The sequence below is a fragment of the Onychostoma macrolepis genome, chromosome 10 (assembly GCF_012432095.1).
Source record: "Onychostoma macrolepis isolate SWU-2019 chromosome 10, ASM1243209v1, whole genome shotgun sequence".
NCBI lineage: Eukaryota > Metazoa > Chordata > Actinopteri > Cypriniformes > Cyprinidae > Onychostoma > Onychostoma macrolepis.
The window spans coordinates 3829468-3848441 of NC_081164.1; the positions used below are offsets into that span (position 1 = coordinate 3829468).

Genomic DNA, 18974 nt, shown 5'->3' on the forward strand with positions numbered 1-18974 from the left:
GCTCTCAAGATTTTATTCTTAGAAATGCCATTTAAAAAAAAGTTTCAGTTTCAAAAACATATGACTTCATAAATTCCAACTGGCTTACTGTAACTGAAGTGTTCTGTAAAACGCCTGTCAATGAGAGATTCTAAACTCAAACATTTCTTCTTGGAAAAATGTATAATTTAAAATATTAATTTGGCATTACATAATTTGCTTTTGAATAATCTTATCAATAAATAATAATCTTTACTATAAAATGATCATCTTCACAAAAAAGTATTTTGGGTATGTAACAATATATAAAATTCCTTTCAAAGGGAGATTTTGTTCTATTAACATTTTACCTTTTTTTTACAGAAGTTTTGCATTTTAAATAAGCTATATCATCAGGAAAAAGAAAATGTCAAGATAAAGAATGTGTGATTCGCTATCCAAAAGTACAAAACTGTAGAGACTTGAGTCCATGTGAAATTAATCGGATCTTCTGCAGGACATCTTCTGCACCTCATGGTCATCATTCATTGGGTTGAGGGCCACTTCAAACTTACATGTCAGTTGCTAAAAAAACAAACAAACAAAAAAAAAACACTGTAAAAATATGAAAAGTAATGGTAGTATGCTTTTTGTAATTTTGGCAACAATCAAACCAAGTGTAAAAAAATAAAATTAAAAAAAGAAAAGAAAGAAAGAAATCTACCTTTTTTGCCATGCCACAAGCCTGAATATCTGTATCTTCTGATTTGCGGCATTTTGTCTTTCCAATTGTGGCTTCTATTTTGTAGTTCATCTTATTCGTCACCTGGACACAAAGGTTGGCTGTCATTTAATTTTGGATTAATATATATTTACACATATTAGAAAATATGTATGAAAACATAAAACTTGTACCTGAGTGCTGGCCGATGTGACATTGATGAGTTTGAAGTATTTCTTTGCTTTGGACTTTGTGTTGAACGCCTCCACAGCTTCTTTAGCAGCCTCTTGAACATCTTTCCTCTCGGGATTGGCGAGAGTCCAGCCGCCGAGCAGCTCCACATTTCCTGTGAGACATGGACTGAGAATATCAATGACAGCACTGGGTCTTCTTGAAGAAACATAATTGAAGAGTTTGTGCTTATGAAAGACATGGACTAAATGTTCTATATTCAACCAACAAAGAAGAATTACTGATTTTTGCCAGATGTTGCCATGCATACTTTTTTTTTTTTTTTTTGATGGTACCACGTTAAGCCACAGTATACTGTGAAGCACCATGTACTTTGATTAGTAGTTGATGCAAAACATGAACATATTCAATGTAATCTCTCAATAATGAAGTAGTAGCTATAGCTATATTATATTTGTTATAACAGTTTAAAAGAGCCTCTTTAAAATATTATAATGCACACACACATAGGCTACACACACACAGAGAAAACACCTTCAAAACATTTGACATGTTGTAAACAATACAATACAACATGAACAAAGAGCTTACTTGCTACAATTATTACTTCCTCCAACGGCTGGTCAGCACTGCTGAAGTGAAACACGGAGAGAAAAGACACGAAGAGAAGAAAGCAGATGTCCATGGCTGTCGGCTGTGTGCTCTCTGAGAGAATGAGCCAGTGAATGTGGAGACGGCTTTAGAAATCTGCCATGTAGTCACGGAATGTCATGTAGTCACGCGCCGCGGAGCTTCACGCCCTTCCCGCTAGCGACGCCCAATCACGTAATGATGAATCCACACAGACGGTGAGTCAAGGGAAAACTGTGTGTGGTGTTCTAGGACAGAAAACGAGGAAATAAAGGGTAATCTGCTTACACGGTAAGCTGCCGGCCGGCTGTCAGCACACAGACAGTTTTCGGTGTGTGATTTAACTTCCTGTCACTTACAGGTGAAGATTACAAAGAGTTTAAATACACTTGAAAACAAACGTCACTGCTGATTTATTACATACTGTATATCTGATCAACATTTCACTTCTTTTTTTGGACAGAATTTTTGATATGCCATCGTTTATTATTATTATTATTCAGTATTTACCCGGTCTCATGAAAATGCGTATAAATAGTAGCCAAATACAAACAGAAAATCGTGCTATTGATACGCAGAAATGTACTTTGGCGTGCATATGATACGCAGTTTTAGCATGTATATGATACGCATCTAGCCCACACCCCTAATCCTATCCTTTGCTTATCATACGCAGTGCAAATGTAAATCGGATGGTTCGTCACGATACGATACGATTTCGATTCGACCCAGCGATACGATATTTGCCAATACATCAAAAAATTCTACGATACGATTACGATTCGATATATCGATCTATATTTCGATAATGATATTATATAGCCTACCTATTTTAAACAGCAATCTACATTGTTATTGACTCACAAATGCAACCAAAATATATAACATGAATATTTATCTGAAATTTTCACATCCTGTACCTCAAAAATTCGGCTGCTAGGGGAGAGTGGGGTAAAGTGAGACATTTTTTACATTTGCTCCCCTCTAAGCGAGCTAAAATGATATATCAGTGAAATTTACACATTTCTCATTAATTCAGGATGTTTCCTAGCAATGGAAATGATCAGAATGTATTCAGGACGAAGGTCAGTGAAAATATGAGTGTTTTTAAAAAAGTCGTCTTGTGTCTCACTTTACCCCAGCTTAGGGGTAAACTGAGGCAGACCAGAGAAATCAAGGGGGTAAAGTGAAGCAGCTGGGGGTAAACTGATCCACTTACTATTTCCACTCTGAAACTACCATAACAACACATGTTGTAACAGTTAGAATCCTGACAGCTAGCTTGACAACCACACATTCCAGAACTAATGTCAGACTAATAACAGAATCATGGGGATTGCTCAATTAAGAAATTTTTTTTTCTTAACACTTGAAAGTTGCCCTTTGTACACACCGCCCGTCGCTACTACCGATTGGATGGTTTAGTGAGGTCCTCGCCGTGAAGATGATCAAACTTGACTAGGAAGTAAAAGTCGTAAAAGGTTTCCGTAGGTGAACCTGCGAAAGGATCATTACAGCAGTGTCGGGACAAGGCCGGACCCAAAAACGGTTTTCAAACCCACGGTCCCTGCAGAGTTGCCGGGCCATTCAGGGTACCCGCCCAGGGCGGCGCCTAATCCCGGAGGAAGGCGCGGATGGGAACGTGTCAGATCTGATACCTTTGCCGCATCATTGCATCAGTTAGGATGACGTACGATACCTTTGCTGCAGCATCGCATTAGTTGATCCTTCTACAGGTTCTCGTCCGATACCTTTGCCGCATCCTTGTTACGCTTTTTCCAGGCTCGACGAACCAGTGTTTTGCGGCCTCTGCCGCCCGATACCTTTGCCGCTTCATCGCAATCATGTTGCCTTGTTAGGCTTTCTTCCAGGCTTGTCAAGCCAGTGTTTTGCAGTCTCTGCCACCTCACGTCCGATACCTTTGCCGCATCCTCATGGCAATCGTGTTGCCTTTGTCACGCTTTTTTCCAGGCTTGTCGAGCCGGTGTTACGACTTTTCTTTGGGTTAGAGGTTTTTAACCCGACCAGGTGGGCGGGGAGGACCGCGCCGGAGCCCCCGGCCTCCCCTCTCCACCGCCGCCATGCTCTCCGGCGTCTTTCTTTCACTCAAAAAGACTAAACTTAACTTGTGCCTCATGACTCACTTTACCCCACCGTAGGCTAATCTTCAGCTAGCATCATCACATGGTTTTATATGTTGGTAGTTCATCAACATGTATGATACAAGTTTTTCTACCTGAATCAATTTGCTTTGGCACAACAGTTGATTAAGTTGACAGCAAGAAAATTTACTTTTACATGCAAAAAAAATATTTGTGTGAAAAAAACATGCTTACCACAGCACCATGAGGTCCACTCCTTCATGGCCAAGGGGAAATGGGAGGGGCTTGAAAACATAATGGTCATATGACCACAAATGTGTTCCGTTGCCTAGATACAGGGGGTGTTTCACATTACCCGATGTCTCACATTACCCCACTCTCCCCTACTATGGGCTCAGTGCTAAAAATATTTTCTACAGATAACCAAATTATTAGCAATAGCAAAAAATTAATACAATAGAACAAAGACACAAGTTCAATAAACAGTGCTTTTCAGGTTTTTCAGCTCAGTCTAAAATAAATTGTCAGGTACGCTACAGAAATGTAATAATCGAATGTAAAACAACTGCATATCTTCACTGTATCAATTAAATATAGATTAATCATTTTTGATGTTACAAAACGTCATTTAGTCGTTTAGTCATAGAGCAGTGAGCACTTGTATTTTTCTTTGAAAGCATTAGATTTATTATTAGTTTGCTTTCACTTTAAGAAGCACAGATTTAATATACCGATACATGTGCGTTTTCTTTCTCAACTGTTTACGTTACGACATGCCTAACCTACTGTTTGTACTAGTATATTCGCCAAAACGCGGATTTTGATGTAATCCATGCACAAAAAGCAGAAGAGAGCTCAATTTATTATTCGCGCGGTGTAGGCAGTAGTTTGTGTGTGTGTGCTTCAGATGTGTGAGCAGAAGTCAAGTCACCTTTATTTATATCGCTTTTAACAATACAGATTGTGTCAAAGCACTTAACAGTATCAAATTAGAGGATAGAGTGTCAGTAATGTATAATGATAAGATTAAACACTCAATTTTCAATTTTCAGTTAAAGGCATTTTATTATTGAATTCAGAGATGTCATTGTCTAGCTCAGTTTAGTTTAAATAGTATCTGTGCAATCAAATCGGCGATAATCGCTAGAAATTAAGTGTCCCCAACTGAGCAAGCCAGAGGCGACAGCGGCAAGGAACCAAAACTCCCTCTGAGACAGAACGGAGAAAAAACCTTGGGAGAAACCAGGCTCAGTCGGGGGCCAGTTCTCCTCTGACCAGACGAAACCCACAGTTCAAAAGTTTATATTTCTATTTTAATTTTGCTGCAATTTCTAACAATAGTAGTATTATGTAGTTAGGTATTTTATTATATTTTAGTTATTTTGTTATATTTTTTAGTTTTATTGTATTCAATCGAGGTTTTCACTGGGGATATGTCTCTGCGGGTCAAGATGAAAATGTGGACAGTGCCAAAATAAAGGTTCCTATTTATACTACAGATATCGATATTTTACGCGTGGCATCGATGCATCGTATCAATGTATCGATCCATATCGATGAATCGTTACACCCCTAGGCTAGTGTATATTATTTTGCGTTAGTAGAATACATTTTATTTGATTGATTTTCAATTGTTTACTTTAAATGTGTCTTCATTCATGTCTTCTGTTAGTTGAATTAATTGTTGAATAATGTAAAACATTACATTATATATCAATATTCCTTTAAAAATATCATAATTGTCCTAATGAATTTTGACAATTAAATACTTCCATTATTATATTTTCTTTTGTATTACACATTTCAATATACAAAAATGATTGTTGGACATTATGGGTGATACTTTTTTATGTCAGTATTACATATAGTGTAGGTTATTTATTAGGTTATTATTGTAAATTTTATCTCAACAAACTTTAAAATAGATTTTTGAATGATAAGTATGTGCATATTTAGCATCCTCTAATATTTTCTTAAAAAAGAAAAAAAAAGAAAGTTTGTCATACCTTGCTTATACTCCAAACACTATAATGATTCTTTAAACACTATACAAATTCTAAGCCCCAAAAAACATGTTTTGCTGGTCCCAGGAAGATAATCGGTCATTTGTCCTGAACAGTGATGTACAAATACCTCTCAACAAGGGCACGTTTAAAAACAATCAACAGAAATCACACCCTTGCTGTATAACAAAAGCCCAGACAAAACAATCAGCCCGTAGTCACATAAAGGCCATGCTGACAGATGAGATTTTTAAACAAAATATCACCAGTGCTCTATAAAATACTAGGCCATTCATAATTTTCCCTTGTTTACGTTTAACTATATTGCACTTTTCTTGTGGCAGTGAGACAGGTCAGTTGTCTCATCTGGCCTTAGATCATGTCTGTATGTGATTACATTTCGGACCAGTGTTGACATCCTAGTCTATGTAATTACAGTGATGTACTATGATATTATATTCACTGTTTGTATCACTTGATTTGTATATAATGATTTACACCCATTTAAAAACAAAATATTACAAAACAACAACAACAGTGGTTACAAATTTGTGCTCATCAGGCCCAAGGATTTTTACTTTGTTATGGAAATATCAGGGTGTAAATGAGTAACATCCTCCAAGATCACTCACGTCATCATGTGTCAGATGATTACAGTCTCTTTTAAGGACTGTGATAACCTCAGTCCCCCCTGTCATATTTGTCTACAGCAGGCATCCTCAAATCTGGCCCACTCCTGCAGAGTTTAGCTCTAACCCTAATCAAACACACCTGAGCATGCTCATCAGAGTCTTCAAGATCATTAGAAAAATCACAGATAGGTGAGTTTGATCAGGGTTGGAGCTAAACTCTGCAGCAGATTGGCCCTCCAGGGAAAGATTTGAGGAACCCTGGTCTACAGTCACCGTGATAAGCTAAGCCAGATAGGACTCAGTGCTGTTAAAAAGCTCTTCTGTTTTATGAGATTCCTTAAGGACTTGAACCGATGATGAACTCTTAAAACCCCACTGATATACGCTTGATTTGCATGTGTATTTAGGTTAGTGATAAACTAAACGTTTTAAAGAGTGACAATCAAATACTGTGTTTATCTAAATGTATATATAATAGGTAAATATATTTATAATGATGCATAACATATACTTTCTGGTTCTGATCATAATTAAAATGTTAAGTAATGAACAACATTTAGTTTGTTGTACCCTGAGATGTATTTATTGTTTTAGTCAGATCAATATATTTTACAGTTGATATCACAAAAAAACAAAAAAAAAAACACCAAAACAGAATATATAAATTTGATTTCAATGTGAAATTCTGAAAGTTTTTTTTTTTTTTAACAAATATTTCTCCAGCAGATGGCAGCATCTTTGTTTTTATTTCCCATATGTTAGTAAGTACATAATGTGTGTATATGGACATAGACACTCAAAGTACTCAGGATAGATAAGATTATTACACCATGGTTAAATCAACAATTTAAAGGACTAGTTTATCATCATACACAATTATTGGTTTAAACATTACAAAGTATTTGTGTTTAAAAAATTGCATCTATTTGTTTTATAATAAAAAATGCAATGCAAATACAAATTATTTTTCCTAATAAAAAATGTTTAATTATTATTTCCATAATAGCAGGCAAAAAAGGCCATAAAGCATGATAGCCATAATTATCTGGTATAACAACAGTAACATTACACTGAAATTTCACCCACTGATGTTATATAGGCTAAATCCAGCTAAGTGATGCTTAAGAGGGTCTAAATGTGGATCAGTAAGCTGTTGGTCCACCACAAATATTTGTTAAACAGAGTTTTCTATTTTCTTGAGGTCTTTATGGCCAGAATTATTATAAAGAATTATCAGTAATTGTCTAGTCTCCATTTGAAAGATACAGACCTCTGCTCCCTGTGATCATCTTTATCATCCTTCTACAAGAGTGATCTCCATTCTTCCAACCATGTGATTCCTTTTACACCGGCTGTTGTCATTCATCGCTATTCAGTCAAGTCAAAGAGTAGTGTTCACTCGATTCATACTTGAAATATGAAATATATTCTTATGGGTTTGGACATTAGTGGCAATAATGGGGGAATTTGCATTTTTGAGAGAACTATCCTATAGGTCTACTCACCTGTTACTTAACTGATTATCAATAAAGCGCCTACGTGGGTTCACTGACCATCTGCGTGTGTGTTGCCTAAACTAGACCACAATCATGGGTCGAGCAGGGGCAGATCACCATCTCCACCCTGGCACTATGGGAACAGCTTTACCAGGCTCTCATCATCATTAACGTTAACTTCTGCTTTGCAAAGAGACAATGACATTTAACGAAAGTCACTTTTGGTGTCCCACAAGGTTCGGTAATAGGCCCCAAATTGTTTGTACTGTATATAAATGATAATTGTAAAATGCCTAAATTAATTAAAATTGTTCTGTTTGCTGATGACATGAATTAATACTGAATACAGTGGAAATCAGATTTTAGCCTTAAAAAGTGGTTTGATGATAAACGAAGTTAATAATATTTAATAATCGGCCAAGTAATAACAAAAACAAAATTAGGATTAGTAGTGACAACAGAAAGAGTGTATGAGAATACATTTCTGTGTGTTACAGTAGATTATAAATTATGCTAATAGCTCCATACACGACTTCTTGTATGGATATATGGGGTCATACATATAAAACCATATTAAATCCAAAATATGGGTTACAGAAAAGAGCAATACAGATGGGTGGAATCTGGGTCGAGGCAGCCTGTGGTTTCTTACAGAGGCGCTCATGAAAGGAACCTCTGGGTGACCATGAACATTTCCATCAGGGTACATTTCAGAAGCCACATGGCTCAGTGGTTTCTTTTACTGACTTGTTTTGTATGTTTGTGTGACAGCAATGTGACCTTGTGACAAGCCAGCTTTGGTCCAGAGGCCAAATCAGATGGACAGAGGAAACACGTTGGAGCCATTGACGTGTGGACAGTACTATACAGCCTGACTTGAGATCTTTGTTGCCATATCCCCTTTCTTCTCTTCCACTGACGGGAAATTTTAGATCATATTTAAGATATTTCAAAAGGTATAAACGCACAACACTGAGGTATGAGAGGACTGACTATAAGATAGTAAAGAGACAATTGAAGAGTCTAAGTTTCTCCAATTCAATCTGCTGCTTTGGGTTGCTCTCCAGACAAATACTACAGCATTCAGTGTTAAAGATGGGAGGGATATCTTAAATTTATAACAATTATCTGCAAGGCCGACTTTTATTAAGCCACTTGGCAAAGATGGTCATTTTCCTGCATTGTTTGTATGATTCAGAATTACAACGGACCATTGCTTAAGTGAACATCTAGACAAAAGATGACTTGTCACAAGGTAAGATGTTATCGTCCATGCTACACAGAATTACAAACAAGAGTATGAACAATTTCAAACAAGTACTCACAAGGTGTCACAGTGTACACAGCAGGAAGGAACGAGGAACATGGAGACGAGAAGTAACGTTAAAATAATAGTCTTTAACGTAGACAAGGCAGGGCAAGACATGACAGGGCTGACACACAGGAACACCTGAGTAACGAGTAGACCAGACAAACACTAACTGGACAGACAGGACTATAAATACACAGGATAAATCAAAGATAATTACTAAAACACAGTTGGACAAAAATTAACTAATAAATCACACTTAACAAGGACAGGAACATGACCAAATAAAGAAACATGAGGGCAGGAAACACAAGACACGACAGAGGACTGACATGACTCCAACCTCCCGGAAGGCGCGATCCGCACCGTAACAGTACCACCGGGGGGGGTATGTTACGTCCATGTTTGGACAGACATGGACAGGAAGACAGGACGGGGACCTCCAGAGCGGAACAGACAGAACGGGCCAAGGCGGAGCTGGAGCTCTGGAGGCCATGGCAGGAGGCCACTACAGCCGGAACCTTTCCAAAAAACTAACAAAACAAAACGAGGTGAAGGGGCACCGCTTACGGTTTTGGTCTGGTCTTCTGTCACAGTGCACACAGCAGGGAGGAACGAGGAACACGCGTAGACGAGGAGTAACTTCAAAATAATAGCCTTTAATGTAGACAAGGCAGGGCTGACACACAGGAACACCAGGGAGTAACAAGAAAACCAGCCCAACACTAACTGGACAGACAGGACTATAAATACACAGGATAATCAAAGCTAATTACTAAAACACAGCTGGACAAGAATTAACTAATAATCACACTTAACAAGGACAGGAACATGACCAAATAAGGAAACATGAGGGCGGGAAACACAAGGGCTGACACAAGGCATAATGTGCACTAGGACCACAATGTACAGGGTTTCTGCAGGATTTTTAAGCTCAAATTTAAGACTTTTTAAGACCTGCACAAATAAAATTAATACCATATGAGCGGAGTAGGGCAATGTCTATAGTGCCATATTAAAGTGTAAAATGACTATAAAAAGCATAATTTACAATTCAGATACAAGTTTTCACAAAACCTTTTATAAAATGATGAATTTTACATTTCAGCCTTTAAACCATTTTTAAGAAAATGAATAAGTCAAAAGTATTAATTATTATATTGATTTAAACAATTATTATCAATAAAATTATTATATAAATGAAATAACATGAATTAGGGGTGTGCGATATTGACCAAAAATTATATCTTGATATTTTCTGGGATTTTATCGATAATGATAATTAGATGATGTTTTGCTGAGTGTGTTATTGTGCTGGTATCTTAAAGATTCCCGTGGACAGCTGACTCCTGAATTTTTTTGATATTCTTCATATACTGTGTGGTCAGTTCACAGTGATGATAGAAATAATCTTTTTTATGGGTATTTTTTTTTACCTTTAAGCCATTTTTTTTTTAAAGTGTGCATCATCTTTTGAGTCAAATTCTTGCATTTGGGCTACCAAGCAAATTAAATCAGTATCAACTAAATGTATCTTTGCAATGCATCTGAAGTGGCATTCAGATGTATTTACACACTGTTTAATGCAGCTCAGAGGGACACAGAATGCTAACCTGCAGTTACAAATGCATACATAATGTTTTGATATTTGAAACATAAAACGTTGGAAACTGATGTTTGAAATTAATTTAAAAATGTGAAACCCATTTATTTAAATACTGTGAAATTAAAACCTCCAGTAGGTGGCAGCAATTCACTGTTAATAAGTGAGTTATTGCGATTGAACCGAATCATTAGGTTGAAGCGGGTGAAATGCCTCTATGGATACGAAGGAAACAATTGGTAGCCAACTATTGGATTAATTTAAGAGGGCATGGGGGAAATTAGCCAACGAAAAAGGTGCTACAGAATTGTTGGGAGAAGGAGAGGAGGAAAAAGGAAAGTTTTGGCTGGACAGGAGATTTAATAGCAAAAGAAATGGACTAACAAACCAATCTGGACAATGGAAAATACAAAGGTGGACACAGAGCTTTTAATAATAAAAGGCAGCAGTGGGATTACAGATATAGTCAGTGAATATTATAGATATATGGATAATATGTACAAAGATAGTATTCAAATTTTTACAGATGGATCAAAGGATTTACAAACAGAGACAACATGATCTGCTGTATATATCCCTAGACATCATGTGGGAGTAAACAAAAGAACATCTGATAGTTTAAGTGTGTACACAGTCGAGTTATATGCTATATTAATAGCATTAGAATGGATTGAACAATCTAGATGGGACAGCGTTGTAATATGCAGTGATTCTGTATCTGCCCTCATGAGTATAAAGTCTGGTGTAACTAGAAATCATCAGGAATTACTTTATACATTTTATTTATAAACTCAAGAATGAGTAAACAAGGGGAAAATATCACCTACATGTGGGAAATTAGAAAGTAGACAGACTGGCAAAAGAAGCTAAAAAAAAAGAACATGTTGAAATCAAAATTAAATGATCAAAAACAGAAGGGAAGAGTTTAGTGTGGTAAAAGATAATGCAAAAATGGCAGCAGCAGTGGGATAATGAAATTAAATGGAGACATCTGTACATGATACAAAATATGATAGGTATGGAAAGTAAAAAGGGAAATAAGAGGAAGGAACAAGTTATAATAAATAGACTGAGGATTGGTCATTGCAAGCTAAACAAAACTCTTCATGTTATGGGAAAACATCCTACAGGACTGTGTGATGAATGTCAGGAGGAGGAAACAATTAAGCATATCTTTATATCATGTAAGAAATATATACAAGAAAGGCAAGAGTTCAAGAATCAGCTACGGGAAATAGGTATAGTAGAGTATAATGTTAAAAATATAGTAACGTGTGGAAATAATGACCAAGGACGGAGATGTTTGTTTAGTTTTTTGAGGAGGACTAGACTGGAAGGACGAATTTAATAAATTTAATCAAGATACAGTAAGTCAAAGGGAGACCGTAGATGGCAGTAATGCAACACTATGGATGCCAACTGCCGTAAAACTCCAACGAAGAAGAAGAAGAAGAACCGAATCATTTAAACAGTTGATTCATTCAGGAACGAAACACCGCATGTTGCTCAGAGACGCAAAAACAGTGCTGTAGCTGTTTGGAATGATTTTTTTGTTGGAGAAACAGAGCAAAAGCAGGTGTCTAAAATGTAAGTCTCTTAATATTGACTTCTTGTTTGTTGAACTGTTGCATAAAATCAGTATCACATTTGTAATCATGCTAACTTTTGGAGAAAAAACAGCACTCTTCGTGTGAGATTAACTATATGAAATTATATAAATATAGGCTATACATTTTCTGCCCCCGTATAATAAATTATGTGATTCATTCTCTGACAGCAGGTGTCGCGTTTGGCACAAATATAACAAATATAACGGTTTCCCGGTAACGGCAGTAAGCGCAGCACCGGACTTTGAACTCGCAGAGCTCATGTTTATTTCATGAAATCGTAGCCTTTTGAAGTTTAATCGTCACATTCAGCCATATCGCAATTCTGGTCTTTCCGTCCCCAAATTTAAGACCTCTTGAAATCATAATTAAGACTTTCTTGTACAATGTAAGACTTTTTAATGCCTTAAATTTGATACAACCAAATCTAAGACTTTTTAAGACCCCGGTTTGGAATAACCATCCTAGAAGAAAGATATGGAGATAAGAATTAGACCAGTCTTGAACAAACTGTTGGCAATGATAGTTTGTCTGCTGAAAAACCATTCGTGTTCTGTGATTAATGGTGATATGAGATATATTTAATTGAAATAGAGAGCCTACAAAGCTGATAAAAAGGGGGGTAATTTTATTTTAATTAACTCTGAACAGACATTTAAAGTTGAATGTTTATTTATTTTTGTTTTTATTCTAAGCACCTAGAACTGCATGTTTGGCAGTTCAATCAGGCCTGACAGGTCAAGTGCTATAAATAGCTGAAAATCAATACACTAAAAGAGAGCGACAGATAGTCTATAAGAAAGGGCAAAACAAGGCTGTAGATGTTGTAAATACAAGACATGTAAACCTGAAGGTCATCAGTAGTCAGCGTTTGAGAGAGAGAGAGGGAAAAAAAAAAAAAAAAGCCTATTAGGCTATTAGCCGAGCGTTTTTCCAGAATACACTTATCTAAAAATAAAATGTTTACTAGAACAACAAATTTGACTGAAGAAACAATGGCATTTACTGTATGTATCCATTTATTCACAAATAATATAATATGTAATATTTAATAACTGGTTATTGGTTACCCCTTGACTCGCTTTGATGTCATTTTTAGTTGGACTCGTGAATCAATTCAATGGAACCGATTCAGTGATTCGCGAGTCAAGCAAGCAGTCACCAAGGAACAAACAGTTCGTTGTCAGACCGGTGAGGTGAATGAAATGAGGTGAGGAGACTGTCTGTGTTAATACAGTAGTCTTGTGATTTAATGTTATCCGTGGCCATGTGAGCACAGTACCGGTTTAGGCTTGTATGTTAATGCTCGGCTAATAAATGTAGTCTTTTACACTGAGCAGTGAATTAGCTGATGAGCTAGTTAGCAGCCAAGCTAATGCTAATTTTGTAAGAATAATCCTCGCTAGGCAAAGATGTCAGAATATAATATTGATTTATGTATTCATGTCAACGTAAAATCACAATTGCAATGCAGTTTTGCAAGAATCAAAACATTACATGCGAAATATCTCGACAGCACGCGTGACATTATAGTTTAATACAGTCATTTTATATTTAATGTTTTTGATTTTTGGCGTTACATAATATAGTTACACATCGCCTGTTTGTTTTTTTCGCCGTTCTCTATTCAAATTTAGGTCGTTTTAGAAAAAAATCTTTGTCATGTATGTCTGTGTTTGTGTATATTCTGTTACTAATATACTTATGAATGTTTAATCTGTTCATGTCTTTACTGAACATGCCATAGTCATGAAAAGATTATGTGTTCATGATGGTTTGAACTGTTTGTTATTCAGTAGTTTTAGGGCACTGTCTGCTATCATTAAACAATATCACATTAGCACACTTTAGTTTGTGTGTGTGTTTGTGTCTTCCAGCTCATCAGGCTGCTGACCCCTCCATGGAAGAGGCCAGCGATGAGGGGCTTTTACTCCAAGCTGGACTCCTCATCTCTGGGCATGGCGATGCCCCTGAACCTGGCCGTGGAGACTGAGAAAGCTCAGGCCCTGCTCCAGACCTTTAGCACTGCCTCTCTGTTAGCCAGCACTGGCCTGGGCGCTTCTGCTTCCTCGCAGACCACTTTCTGACGTTCCCCTTCATCCAGCACCATCTGTGGCTCAGGGCTGTGCTCGATAACGCCGTCCACGGCATCATTGGACTCTGGTCATGGGCCATCGTCATCGGGTTGAGGAAGAAAAGTGACTTCTATGAAGTCGTCTTGGCTGGGTTTCTGGCATCTATCATTGACCTGGACCACTTCTACATGGCTGGATCATTGTCACTCAAAGTGAGGCTTTTTAATTTATTTTATTAACATTTAAAAACTGATTATTGCACTTTTTTTGCCTTTTGTTTCAGCACATTAAAACTTCCGACACAATTCAACAGGCAGGGTCAGAAATAAGGCAGTAAACCTATAGAGACAGTAATTATGGTGATTTTTCTTTTTTGAACTGTAATTACAGTGATGAAAATCAAAAACATGAGACAATACCTTTTATTTTTTTTGTATTACATTGCATTTTTTGCATTACAGTAATGAGAATTAGGTAGTTAATAAATATATATATATATTTGAATCTAGAGATTCAAAAGGTTCAAATTGAAACATTTATGAATAATTTATTTTAACCAGCAAGCACAACAGGGTTTCATCATCAGACTCTTTGTTAGTGAGACGTCAGCGTCTAAAAATAAACATAATCAATAGGCTGACCGTGATCAATTCTCCTCAAGCTTCACATAAAACAGACAGGTTTGTTGGCTTAAAATAGGTCAGTAATACTAATGAGACATTTTGTTTCTTTGTTTGTGCTGTTGATATTGGAATTGTACATTATTTAAAACTGGTGTACCTTTTATCATATGAACAACAAATCAGTAATGACACTGATGGACCTTAAATGGATAGTTCACCCAAAAAGAAAAGAAAAAAAACTAACCTCATGTCATTCTAAGCGTACATGAATTTCTTCTGTGGAATGAAAAATTAAAGATTATTGATTCAGTAACTGCTCTGATAGATTCAGTGAGTTCAGAATAATTCAAACCGGAAAATTGTGAGCCCTTTAAATGATTCACTAATCATTTTACTGTTTCAGTTATTAAATCAGTTGTTTTAAGAATTGGAGAGTGTCTCAGGCCAATGATTTTCAACCTTTTTGACTCGAATTCTCCCAGTTGTCCAACCCAATATTTGTGTTTTAGGCTATATATAAGGTATTTTTAATATTTCAGTGACTTCAGACAGATTACATCTTGATTGTTTATTTGTTTGGTAGTTTTTTGCCAAAAAAAATATATATATATATTAGGTTAATTTGGATTCCGAGAAGACTTGAGTATGAAATTTCAAATCAAATAAAATTCAGTTTAAAAAAAAAAAAAAAAAAAATCTGGTTTCAATCTCATTGTTGTTAGACACTTCTGCTTACAGGATGAAGTAGGGCTGCACGATTAATCGAATGCCGTAATCATGCGCATCTTGTCAGTAAAGCTGGTTCTGTAATCAGTAGTAAATCTTCATCACATGCTTTCAGATGGAGCAGCATTTACTACACAGAGCTGTAGTTCACTGACAAGCTACGCAAAACTGCGTTCATAATCGCAGACCGATGTAATTGTGTGATTATGAAATCGAAGAATTTGTTCTGCGATTATGAAAGCTGTTTGCGTAGCTTCTCGGTAAACTATGGCTCTGTGTAGGAAATGCTACTCCATCTGAAAGCACATGAAAATACCACATTTAATAACTTTTTTTTACTCAACTCCCTTCATAACGTCAGCCGAGTGTTTGAAATAAATCCTTCTGAGAGATGATGTGGCTTCTTACACAGAATAAGGCACGCAACATATTTCATAGTCTTTATCACTGCTTAGAATACTGTGTCGATTAGCATTGCATTATTATATACTTACATACGTATTATATACTTACATAAAATGTTGTGCTGTCAAACGATTAATCGTGATTAATCACATCCAAAATAAACATTTTTGTTTACCTAATATATGTGTGTGTACTGTGTATATTTATTATGTTTATATAAATACACACTCATACAGTATATATTTTGAAAATATTTACAATTATATAAATATATACATCATATAAATACAAATATAACACATTTTTCATAAATACATATGTGTGTGTGTGTATTTATATATACATAATAAATATACACAGTACATACACATTATGTAAACAAAAAAACATATTTTGGATGCGATTAATCATTTGAAAGCACTAATAAAATTATAATGAGAAACTCCGATAAACCATATTTGGATTTTCCACGTGAGAGCACCCTCTGGCCTTCAGATGGAGATTTACTACTGATCACAGAACCATGCTTCCCTGACAAGATTCGCATAACAATCGCAGCTTTTGCCTAATCGCGATTGCGATTTAATTCAGATTAATCGTGCAGCCCTAGAATAAAATGATCATGGCTGACTACAAATAATGCATTTCTGCAATGGCATCAGTGACTTAAAGCTACATTCACTCTAAAGTGATTGTGACATAGATGAGTGCAAGTTAAAAACTTGCCGTTTTAACTGAAGTTTGTGTACTTGTGCAGGCTGCTGTGAATCTGCCGCACAGGCCTCCGCTGCACTGCTCCACCCTGATCCCAGCGCTCTGCTTCTCCCTGCGCCTCCTCATGTGGGCCTGCCGGCTCAAGGACTCCTGGTGCTCCTTGCCCTGGATGCTGTTCATCTCACTGGCGTCGCACCACATCCGCGACGGCGTTCGGCACGGTCTCTGGGTGTGTCCGTTTGGAAACACGACGCCCATCTCTTACTGGCTGTACGTCACCATCACAGCCACTCTCCCTCATCTGTGCTCGGTGCTCATGTATCTGACCGGCACCAGAGACATGATCTCCACCAAACACGGCGTCGCCATCGACGTCTGAAATACTGGCTTGATTGTGGGCTCTTTATTTGTTCAATTTTTATTTATTTTTTTTCCCAGCAAAAATTTGGCAATGGAAATATTTCCATTAGCTCTTCTCTGCCTCATTGCCATTCCAACATAATTCCTTATTCCTTGAGAGATTGGCAGTACGTTTGATACTTTTAACTACTGTGGTCATTCAGGTATCAGTGTGAAATCAGGTTGTATTTACTGTGAAGACTGTGAATATTTTAATATGTATGATGTAGATTAGGGTTGGGCGATTAAAAAAAAAAAAAAAATCAAAATAACTATTTTGCAGCCTTTTTGTACAATATGCTATATATATTTGATATAAAATCCATTACAGAGCAAATAGAGAAATTATATTATCAAAATTGTATCTCTGTTTTGCAGTATTTTGGCAATATTTAATAACAAAAAATAATTCAGAACAAGTATACTCTATCAGTGTTTCCCCTAGGTTTATGGCTTTGCGGGGGTGGGGGGGTGGGGGGTGTTCCGTTTTTCTCGACAAAAAAATAAAGGGGATTTAATATTGATAATAACATTGAAGACATTGTATGATTATTCCTTAATCTATAAATATAAATCTATTATAAATAAATACTAGTTTTAGTAGTAGTAGCCTATTACGTTCTGCCCAATGTCTTCAAGTGAAACCGAACTTTTATTTTGACGGGTTGCCGTGAATACCTTTACATTTCTGTGTATATGATATGAGGATAGTTTTTCTCAAATGAAACGGTCGAATGCTCATGAAGTGACTCTCAGAGCAGTTCTGGAGATGTTGTTCATGTATTTATGTCCTCATTTAGTGAGACGACAGACGTTAATATCGCCGCAAGCGCCCCTAAAATAACGGTAGGGGAAACACTGTCTATACTCTAGTAAGTGTACTTATGTACTCTGAAGTTAGAGTTCATTTTGAAAATATAATTTCTATATTTTCTGAACTGGATTTAAATTTTCATTGTTGCCAAGTAGATAATATTTAATTATTGTTAATATCTAATAATTTGTTCATATGCATCAATATAACAGTATAAATGAAGTAATAAACAATATACTAAAACTCCACACTATGGTGTTGATGAGAAATTTGAGTGATTAACAAACAAAACAAATTGCTTATTTAAAGTTGTGAATTAATTCACTTTCTAATTCAAGATTGTGTGGTCATATTAGTGAAATTTTGGCAAAAAGGGACCGTTGTCAATAGCTTTTTTTTGTCAGTTAATGTGACAGTCACATGACCAACTTGAACCTGTTGCGAAATCTGCGTGAGGAAATCTCATGGCTAATCGTACATATTTTACGAGGTGGCTAATTTGTACGACCTCGTACAAATTCTTACGATCTTTGCTAAATCGTATGCATTTTAAGAGTTGCGCATTTCGTATGAATTTGTACAATTGATCTACGCCTAACCCCGTCCCTAAACCTGCCCATCACTGGGGTCTAGACACATCGTACAAAATTATACGAGGGAAGTTGTATGAATTCATAAGAATTAGCCACCTTGTAAAATACGTATGAATTGGCCATTGTGGATTCCTGTTGAAATGACTGGATTTCACTCATGAAAATTTGTGCAACAGCGGTGAATGTGACCACATCTTAATGCCATTGTTGCTACTGAAATTTAATAAAAAAATATTGTTACAGTATCTGTTTTAATTCTTAAACAGAAAGATTGTGAATCTATTAAAATAACACATTTAATAGCTAAATAAAAAGTGCTTTAAAAACTAATCCGTTCATTTATTTCGCCAACAAAATGGATGTGAATGTTGG

General features: G+C 36.3%; 2 protein-coding genes across 3 annotated transcripts; one reads left to right on the forward strand and one right to left on the reverse strand.

Moving 5' to 3' along the window:
- Nucleotides 1–5: 5 nt before the first annotated feature.
- si:busm1-57f23.1 (uncharacterized protein LOC368621 homolog) lies at nt 6–6331 on the reverse strand. 2 transcript variants are annotated; one of them, XM_058788472.1, is made up of 5 exons: nt 6239–6331; nt 1463–1749; nt 874–1025; nt 683–784; nt 6–543 (listed from the first exon to the last, which is right to left on the reverse strand). In XM_058788472.1, exons 2-5 carry the CDS (start codon nt 1554–1556, stop codon nt 457–459), a joined length of 435 nt encoding a protein of 144 aa, XP_058644455.1. In that variant the 5' UTR covers nt 1557–1749; nt 6239–6331; the 3' UTR covers nt 6–456. The 2 variants fall into 2 exon arrangements, with proteins under 2 accessions (XP_058644455.1, XP_058644456.1); XM_058788473.1 differs by lacking the exon at nt 6239–6331 and adding an exon at nt 3838–3931.
- Nucleotides 6332–12129: 5798 nt separating this feature from the next.
- tmem267 (transmembrane protein 267) lies at nt 12130–17660 on the forward strand. The gene is given in 4 exon segments (XM_058790257.1): nt 12130–12233; nt 14131–14308; nt 14311–14540; nt 16840–17660. Coding segments are annotated over 3 exon segments (705 nt in total). The 5' UTR covers nt 12130–12233; nt 14131–14169; the 3' UTR covers nt 17176–17660.
- The last annotated feature ends 1314 nt before the right edge of the window (nt 17661–18974 follow it).